Source organism: Alosa pseudoharengus, unplaced genomic scaffold, assembly GCF_046254945.1.
Source record: "Alosa pseudoharengus isolate Yale_2024_CS ecotype anadromous, Long Island Sound unplaced genomic scaffold, YU_APseudo_1.1 YU_APseudo_1.1_scf_103, whole genome shotgun sequence".
Taxonomy (NCBI): Eukaryota; Metazoa; Chordata; class Actinopteri; order Clupeiformes; family Clupeidae; genus Alosa; species Alosa pseudoharengus.
The window spans coordinates 34,976-44,684 of record NW_027468569.1 but is presented as its reverse complement, the minus strand read 5'-3'; the positions used below and the strand labels follow the sequence as shown (position 1 = coordinate 44,684).

Genomic DNA, 9,709 nt, shown 5'->3' with positions numbered 1-9,709 from the left:
GTGTGTATGTGTGTGTGTGTGTGTGTGTGTGTGTGTGTGTGTGTGTGTGTGTGTGAGACCCAGTACAGGAGCCGGACAGAGACGCCCTGATCTACATGAACGCTATTCCTTTTCACAAGAGACTAAGATTTCACAGAGAGAATAAAAACAGGCTGGGATTATGTGCTGCTTTACAGGGAGGGCGTGGTGTGCTTTCAAGGGGCAGTGTACAGTGTACCGTGTGTGTGTGTGTGTGTGTGTGTGTGTGTGTGTGTGTGTGTGTGTGTACGTACCTTGGGCTGGAAGGCCCCCTGGAGAGATCCAAAGGGCCCGGTGGGGGGGATGACCGGGGGGATGCCAGAGACGGTGGGAGGGTAGGAGTGGAACAGCTGAGAAAAGACACAGAGAGAAGAGATATCCTTTGAGTCCACAGCTCACAGTTCAACACGCAGCACAAGGGAATGCACCAGCTGCCCACCAATCCCCATTTCCCCAAGGTTTACGAGGCGACACATCTCCTGATGTAAAGCCCACTAGATCAGAGAGAGAGCTCCTATTCTCAAGTCAAACGTGATATCAATTCATATGAAAACTAACGGGGCTTTTGTAGGGCTGGGAGACCCTATAGACTTTCAATTAGATTTGCCACCCTTAGTTTTACAACTACACTTACATTCTATCTTGTACAGTTCACACTATAATTACGAGTTACTTTTATAAGTTTGACAGCATGAACACTTATAAGAGGGGTGGCGCCTTAAGGCCCTGTACGGTCTGATTTGAAAGACAAAAGTAAAGCAAGAATTTTTCCCCAAAGATATTAAAATAATCATCCGTCTGAGCATGACACTCAATTACCATGTGCATGAAGCATATAATCGACATTTAGAGACTATTACTGGGGAGAAAGACACAAAAACGAGGAGTGACCTTGCTTTGAGGAATTTTTGACGGCTACAAAATAATAATTACACTGATTCCGCAGCGCCTGAAAAGAACAGGGCAGCATGTTGTCATCATCTATAATTACATGTGTGCTATTTCAAACAGACAAAAAGCTAACACGCTGTTCTATACATGTATGTCTGTTTCTGATGGAGGGTCACAGTGAGCCGAGCTGTGATTACGAGCTGTGATGGCTCCAGTAAGGGGGCCTCGTCTCTGTGGGGCTAATTGCTGCTTTTATGCGCGTCGTGAGCAGTGTCTGAATAGCCTCGATATGACACTGGAGTAATTGATGGTGGAAGGTCGTGTCAGCTGGGACACGAGAACTCACATCCATGCACGATGATATACGAAGTAAACACAGACACAGAAACACACAGCCAAAATTTCTGTGGCAAGCTTAATGCTAAAACATGTCAAATAAAGGGATGATCATGAAATGTACAGTAAAATGAACCAGAAAGCAAGACCAGGAAGCAAAAACTAATCCCACAGCACACAAAAAGCAGCTACCCCATAGTCAGCATGTTAACCCAACTCTACTTAATGACTTCCCTAGATAGCAGCTAGACACTCCCTGGAACAGACCCACTTTGGATGTGCGAGACGTCCATGACGTAAGTCAGCCGTAACATTGACTTTCTATTCACAGTGGACATACATGGTAAAAAAATGACTATTTCCCTAGTTTACTATAATACTACTGATGGAGGTCATCATAATAATCTACAGGGTCACTCTAGCAGTCTGAGGGTAAATAGATGACACCTTAATGAGGATGGGGCTGCTACTATATGCAGACGATCTGTTAATCACACCTCTAAAATGTAATGGTATGAATATTGGCCTAGAGCAATCATTCAAAAATTAGCAATTTGGGGCAATCACGCAATCACAAATGTAAATAAGCAATTATATCCAAATAGGCAATCTATATAATTAGAGACAATCTCTCTATTAACACTCATCTCTCTCCTACACCTCTGGTTCTCGCTGACTTGTCTTCAAGCAAGTCGGCCAATCTGTGGAACTCATGCTCACTCAAAACAGTACTGTAACATTGTGTTGATGGAGAGCAAGGATGGAGAGGGCGAAGCAGCCACAGACAAACAAACAGCCAGAGGCAGGAGGGCCGACGGGATGAGGGTGGGGATGGGGATGGGGTGGAAGGTGGAGGGTGGATGGGGTTGGGGGGCGCGTTAGCTACATGACCAAAAACAGATAGACGGAGCGGGAACTCACGCTGTGCCGGTAGAAGGGGTCGACTTTAGTCGGGTATTTGTCAAACTGTGAAAGGAATGAAACAGACAGAGCTCAGACACACGAGCGCATGGGAGTGGCGAGACAAAAGCCGTTTCTTTTTTTCTGTTCCCCCCCTTTTTTTAAGCTCCCCAGAGGCACACTTTCTTTTTCCTTTTCCTCTCTTTCTTTTGGATGAGACACTTGGCGAGCTTCGGTTCAACACATTCACACAGAAACACAAATCAATCTGGCCCTGTTGGTGTACGCCACAGGCAATATAGAGCAAATAAATCTCCAGTTCCTACGCAAGTGAGCATGCGCGTGTGTGTGTGTGCGTGTGTGTGTGTGTGTGTGTGCGTCCGTGTATCTGCCAACCAAACATCAAAGCTAAAACCCATTTCAACCCCACATCTGGTGGTTTATTTGCCATTCTGGGGAACTCGACATGATGCCCCTCTGTTGGTCTCATTAGTGGTGAAACTTCCATGGCTCATTTTGCTCACTCGGCCCGCGCCGATATTGTGGTGACCCGTGTACCACAGCCGCGGCTCTGCCTCAGAACACTTCCAGGTCCTTCGTTAATTTGACGCATTTGGGCCCTGAGAGTAATCTAAGCCGGGGCCAGGGAGATCTGTTTCTCCCTGCTCTTGTGGCGACGGCACTGTGGTTCTCTGGGTAAGGGTTTTTATGCCCTCATTAGATGTCAAAGCGTCTCGAGTCAATGAGTTCACACAGTGCACGGGAGACCTGAGGGTGAGAATGTGCGTGCGAGCGAATGAGTATGTGTGGGTGTGTGTGTGGTGTGTGTGCGTGCTGATGTGAAGGAGAAACAGAGTGTGTTTGTGTAAGGAAGTATACATGTGTGTGTGTGTGCGTGTGTGTGTGTTAAAGAGAAACAGTGTGTGTTTGTGTGTGGTAAGGGAATGTGTGTGTGTGTGTGTGTGTGTTATGTGTGTGTGTGTGTGTGTGTGAGTGTGAGTGTGTGTGTCTGCTAAAGCTGTCGGGCCTCGGATGAACTGCACCCTGCCAGCCCAAAGTCCTTGCTCAAGTAATGCGAACCCATCGTCTTGCTTAAGTCAGTGATGTCATTAGAGCCAGCAGGGATAAACTCGTATGAGTTCTCCAAAGCCTGGCTGAAATTGAGACCCACGGCTCGGGAGCGGTCACTGCCCGGCTGGCTCTCTGAGGGAGACCGAGCGAGCGAGCGTGCGAGAGAGCGCAGACCGCATTAAGAGGGGCGAGGAGGGCAAATGACTGAGCCAGAGAAAACACAAGTGAAGAAAAGCACCATCCCAGATGGCCTGGGAGGGGCTGTGCAGTGGGTCTGACCCGGCCCGGTGTTGGCGTGGACGTGGGCCGGGTCTGCGCCACACTCGGCGCCTGTCTGGGGAGTTGTGGTGAGCTGGAGCTGCCTGGGGACGGTTGGGAGCCAGCCACAGAGAGAGAGAGAGACCTGCTTTACTCCAGTGACCGAAAACCTCAACCAACCAACACGAGACATGTCTCCTCAAATACTCCATCACAAAGCAAGCTTAGACACACGCACACACACACACACACACACACACACACACAGATTTGACATGCTCAAAACACTCGTACAACAATAATCCATGTAGAAAATCCACACACCACATCAAAAGGAACCCCCACACACACTTGAGCAATTTACTTTCCACATTTGTAAGGTTCTTATCCTGACCCTACACGATGGTTGCATGCTAAATGGGTGTTGTAGCATATGCAGGCTTTTCCTAGTACCGTTAAGTCCTGTATTTGCTGTTCCCAAAGCAATCCAAATCCATCCTATAATTATTCAATTGTATTTAATTCAATTGAATTTGATCAGAAACAGGACTTTTCCTGATTCTTCCTTTCCTGTTCCTGAAATAAGCAATAAATGATTCTTATTCTACATAGTTCCCTTCAAAAAGAAAAATAAACCTCAGTCTCCTCGAGCCCAAAATGAGGTGGCCTGTGGAGTGTCAGCGGTTGGAAGAAGTGATCTACATTCTCTTCCAATGTGTGGAAAAATGTAAGCAACTCTGACATACTCTTGGATGGCTCACTTTGTGCTACACAGACTAGCAAACTTAACACTAAGTACATATATGTAATGTGCATGAAGATGAATGGCTTATGGGAAAAAGTAGTCTGGCTCTTGTCTGTAAAAAGAAGCTAGCTTACGCATAAGCATAGATATGGCCTGCTAGGCATTCTAACGGTCAGATGAGAGACTTTATGCTCACATATACCCTCCTCCCATTGACTTACTCTGCATGACTGACCAGCGCTAGCCATCACTTATAACTGGACAACAATACTTAAATAAATAATTACATTAATAAATAGAAAAAAATCAAATAATCTAACCTCCCCTCCTCCACTTCCCACCCACCCCACCCACACCTTTGTTTGTTAGTTTGTTTGTTTTGGGTTGATTTTTTGGAGTTGTGTTCTACTTATCCTCACATTTCTGGCTGGGGTACGCACCATGGGCGGTGCAGGCGTGGGCATGATGGCCGGGTGGGGGAACGGCGTGAAGGTGTGCTGGTGTGTGTGTTGGTGCGTGTGCTGGTGCTGGTGCTGGTGCTGGTGTTGGTGCTGGTGGAACTCGGTGCGCAGGTACGGCGGCGGGCCCAGGGAGGCGCCGCGGTCGGCACTCTGCGAGGCCAGGAAGCGAGTGTTCAGCTCCTGTCTCAGCAGGTCTTGCTCTGTGAGGACGGCGAGAGAGTGAGGGAGGGGAGGGAGAGAGAGAAAGAGAGAGAGAGAGAGAGAGAGAGAGAAGGTGAGGGAGGGGGAGAGGGAGGGAGAAAAAGAGAGGGAGGTTTAGCATTTGCTTAAGCACTTTTCAAAGGTATTACATTACTGCACTTCTGTCCCACTCATTGTCAATATCTCTCAAATAGGACATTTTCAGCTCAGCTTGGTAGTTCATCATTTCACAGCGTTTCTAGTTTTACAGATAGTGTTCAATTGCAGGTAAAACATTATCAAAGAAATAGCACACACATCTCACATACGTGCACACACGCACACACACACACACACACACACACACACACACACACACACAGTGAGGGATCTGAGGTAGACCTTCGCTAGGGGAGTAATCCGACGAGAAAAAAATAACGACAAAAAGAGAGAGAACACAGAAGCATGGCCAGAGGAGAGGAAGTGTGTGTGTCTGTTCGATGTTGGCGTGGTGCATCATGGGTAGGCAGGTACCTGAGTAGGCGCTGGCGGCCGCGGGGTGTCCGGGCACGGGCAGGGTGTTGGAGGTCAGCGGAGGAGGTGGGGGCAGGGCGGCGGGGGGCGCGAACATGCTGGGGTGGTGAGGGTGGGGCGCGGGGAAGGCGTGGGCCGCGGCGGCGGGGTTGGCCGGGGGCAGGGGCAGCGGGAAGGACGAGCCGGCGCCAGCGGGGGCCGACGGGTGCGAGGGGGGCAGGTGAGGGGCAGGGGGCGCCGCAGGGGCCGGAGGAGGAGGCGGCCCGCTCTGGGACTTGGACCCCGGAGTACTGCTACGACTGCTGCTGGAGAGGACAGAGACAGAGAGAGAGAAAGAGAGAGAGAGAGAGAGAGAAAGAGAGAGAGAGAGAGAGAAACCATTAGCCTCATCCACAGTTTCAAATTCATATCTGTAGAAAATCTGACACCACAAGATTCATCGAGAATTTAAAGCCACACATGTTGCACAGAGGCACAAGGTTTACAGCTACACAAGCCTAACTGTAATACACAAATGTGACACAGCTCAGCTCAATAATACACCACCCCAATCCACACAAGTTGGCTGACAGCATCCTTCACAACTCTAACACCACCCTCTGAAGACATTGGGCCCCAGAGAATAACACAGGCTTCAACACGAATACCAACTGCTGCTGACACACCCTGGCAAACTCTAAGAGCTAAAAAGCCCCTCTGAACATGATAGCCTGTGTGGGCTTGGACACTGGTCGCCTGTCTGCCTGTGTGCCTACTGTCCAGCTGTGGACGTGGAGCTGTTTTGCTTTGGTTCAGTAGCATGTGGAGAGAGTGAGTTGTGTATAAGGCCTGGGAGGGGAGTGTGTGTGTGCTTGTGTGTATGTGTGTGTGTGTGTGTGTGTGTGCTTGTGTGTGTGTGTGTGTGTGTGTGTGTGTGTGCGTGCGTGCGTGGTGGCGGGGGAGGAGAGCTGAGAGCTGAACAGGCCTTTGTTCCTGGACCGCTTCTCCCCGGGACACTTGGAGCTGTTTCTTCAGCCACGTCTTACAGCTGTCACATGATTATTCACACTGAATGCCATGTGCACATGGCAACTCATAAGCAACTGTATCCATGTCAGTGTGTGTGCAGACACTGGATCAGTGCTCCACTGAACCCTGGCAGCATGTCAAAGCACTCTAGACTGAATGCACACACTCAGAACTGTGCACTGTGTATGTATAGCACGAGTGCGTATGTTTAATATGTATGTGTATGTGTATATGTAGACCTCCACCAGAGCCAAATGCCCTATTTTGCCATGCTAATGTAACTCCTCAGTGTTTAACAGCTGTTGGACCTCATGCATCATGCTCACGGCCTCAAACACACACCCCAGAGCTTAGCTGCACTTGCTGCAATGCTGTAGTAGGTGGCAACACAGTTTCCATCTCTGTAAATAATTATTTACTATTTGTTTTTAAATGTTTATTTATTTATGAATGTCTATTTATTTATTATTTTTCAATGTGTATTTATTATTTATTTATAGTAAATAGTCTGTTTTTTTATATTTAAATGTTTATTTACCTCAGACCGTTGAGACTCAGGCTGCTGCCGTAGGAGGGCAGTGCCCGCGGTTGGCAGCGCGAGGGTGGTCTCTGGTGGCCGGGCAGAGCCGGCGAGGGCGGGTGGCTCTGGGGGCCCGGCGTGGGCGGTGGGCGCGGATGCGCGTGCGCGGGGTGCGCTGGCGGGAGCTCGGGGAGCTGGGGCGGCCGCGGTGGCGCTGCCTGGGGCGGCTCGGGACCCTGGGCAAGCGGCAGGGTGGCGGGCTGGGAGGGCGCCGGAGGGGGTGGGGGTCTCCGGGGCAACGACGGACGGGCCGCTGCCTGCTGCAGCTGCTGCTGCTGGAGGTGGTGGTGGTGGTGGTGGTTGTGGTTGTGGTGGAGGTGGTGATATTGGGGCTGCAGATGCTGGATCTGGGCAGGGGCGGCAGCCGAGCAAGGGGTGGCCGGCGTCGAAGCGGGCTGGCCCAGGGGCCGCACGGGCACCAGAGGAGGCTGGAAGGGGTGCGGGTGGGGGTGAGAGGGTGCGGGCGCCGACGCGGGCGGCTTGAACAGCTTGGGGGCGCCGTTGGCGGCGGGCACAGGGGCGGGCGTGGGGGGCGGCGGGGGCTGCTCGCGGCCGCTGTCCTGGCTCTTCTCCTGGCTGCGCTCTAGGCCTGACACTTTGGGCACGCCCAGGCCTCGCAGCTCCTGGCTGGCATTGGTGGGGAGCTGGTCAACACCAAAATCTGGACCTGGACAGAGACAGAGAGAGACAGAGAGAGAGAGAGAGAGAGGTTTAAAACTCATTTTTTCAACCCTTGTCACATGTTCTTACATCAGTATGATCTCCAAACGATAAACCTCAGTCACAAGGCTTACATCCTCCTACCATTCATTTTTACTGTTGAGAGAGAGAGAGAGAGAGAGAGAGAGAGAGAGAGAGAGAGAGAGAGAGAGAGAGAGAGCGCGCGTTAGGACAGCCAGCATAGGAGACCAGTGAAGATGCCACCCATCACCATGTCACTGTCATGGCCGTGGAGCCACCCTGACAGCTTGCTCTGCAGCACTGGACCCAGCTGTCACAGCCTTCAGAGGGACACTTTGCTTCTAAAACCACAGGAGCACAGGACGCAAGACAAGCACCGCTGGCAGGCCGCCCCACGCACAAGAGACGAGAAGAGAGGAGACGAGAAGTGCTCCTGACACATCTAAAGAGGAACATTGGCGGAGGCCTGCGCGACCGAAAACTCAATATCTGACATCTGAGTGACGAGGACCAGGGTGAGAGAGAGAGAGAGAGAGCAACACAAGTCTGTCTGCCAAAGCACAGCGCCCCTGACATGACAAGCAAACAACAAAGGCACACACACACACACAAACACACACACACAAACACACACACACACACACAAACACACACACACACACACCAGAGGCTGACGGGTAAATTAAAAACACGCCGTGGAGTAAACAAAGAGTAAACAAACGCTGGCTGAGTTGAACAGAGCGAGAGGCCACCGTCAGAGGCGAGAACAAACGGACGCACGGCGGGTATCCGCGGGAGCCTGTGCCAACCTGCCAACTTGACGTGGCATTTGGCTGAGACGGGGCTCTCTGCCGACTCGTCGGTGTGTCTGCCGCTGACCTAGAAATGCTATTCAGAACTTCAAAAGGCGCCTGTTTTGTTGTGCCGTTTTTATTTACACAGGCTGGGGGACATCACACAGATGCAGCAGACTGGTGAGTGATCAGAGTGTGTGTGTGTGTGTGTGTGTGTGTGTGTGTGTAGTGTTTGTGTGTGTGTGTGTGTGTGTGTCTTAACATGACAGTCTCGACAGCATCTGTGCGGGGAGCAGGCACAACTGGGGACACGACAGCGAGGAATGAGTTAGTGTGTATGCAGAGAGCGTGTGCAAGTGTGTATGTCATGTGTGTGTGTATGCCGTGTGTGTGTGTGTGTGTGTGAGAACATGGCCACCACAGAGAGTGTCCTGGCAGAGTGCTGGGGGTCAGGGACAGGTTGCTGAGAATGACATGAGGCCCAACAACGCGAGACATTACTTAGGGGCGTTAGAGGGGACTGTGACCTCGTTACCCACAATGCATCATGCTGAGTAGACATCTGGAGCCTGTCCTTACCAGTCCATAGACACCACATTCATTCCATTTAAAACAGCCATGTGTGTGTGTGTGTGTGCGTGTGTGTATGTGTGGCTGTGTGCGTGAATGTTGATGAGACTGTATTTCAATAATTCAACAAAGTCCATGCTTTCTCATTCTTTTCTGAGGCAACTGTTTTGTTGGTAGAGGACTGCACCTCTTTATCTGTGTGTGTCTGCATACATGTATCCATGTGTGTATTTATGTGTGTGTGTGTGTGTGTGTGTTGTGTGTATTTGTGAGAGGGAGGTGGTCTGGGTTAGCCATCATCTCCCCTGAGAGTGGGCTCAATTTCGCAGAAACCCAGGCAGCTCTGGGGAGATGACAGCGCATATATAACCTGTAATCAACTCCTATCGCTAATCCTCCAGGGACACACACACACACACACACACACACACACACACACACACACACACGCACACACATGCACACACACACACACGCATACACACACACACTCACGCACGCACACACACACATGCACACACACACACACACACACACACACACACACACAGAGCCTGAGCTAAAACTGTTGATTGGAGCAGGCTCCCCAGGCAGGCTCTGGGAGTGGGCTCTTGCCGGGACTGTTAGATCCCGGATGGTTAAGCCCACATGACGGGCCCCGGGGCCTCCCAGGGCCTCTAGG

General features: G+C 50.9%; 1 protein-coding gene across 8 annotated transcripts in view; it reads right to left on the bottom strand.

Annotated features, from left to right (window-relative positions):
• The window catches only part of LOC143112790 (autism susceptibility gene 2 protein homolog), a 15,986-nt gene extending 8,177 nt beyond the window's left edge, over nt 1-7,809 (bottom strand). For 4 of the 8 annotated variants that reach the window (XM_076275093.1, XM_076275110.1, XM_076275102.1 and 1 more), the window contains exons 1-5: nt 6,941-7,809; nt 5,395-5,696; nt 4,639-4,880; nt 2,167-2,211; nt 273-368 (exon numbers count right to left, since the gene is read on the bottom strand). In XM_076275093.1, coding sequence (XP_076131208.1) covers nt 273-368; nt 2,167-2,211; nt 4,639-4,880; nt 5,395-5,696; nt 6,941-7,704 — 1,449 coding nt within the window. In that variant the 5' untranslated portion in view covers nt 7,705-7,809. The remainder of the gene's footprint in view (nt 1-272; nt 369-2,166; nt 2,212-4,638; nt 4,881-5,394; nt 5,697-6,940) is intronic. The other 4 variants (XM_076275128.1, XM_076275139.1, XM_076275156.1 and 1 more) reach the window with 2 other exon arrangements.
• Between the last annotated feature and the right edge of the window lie 1,900 nt (nt 7,810-9,709).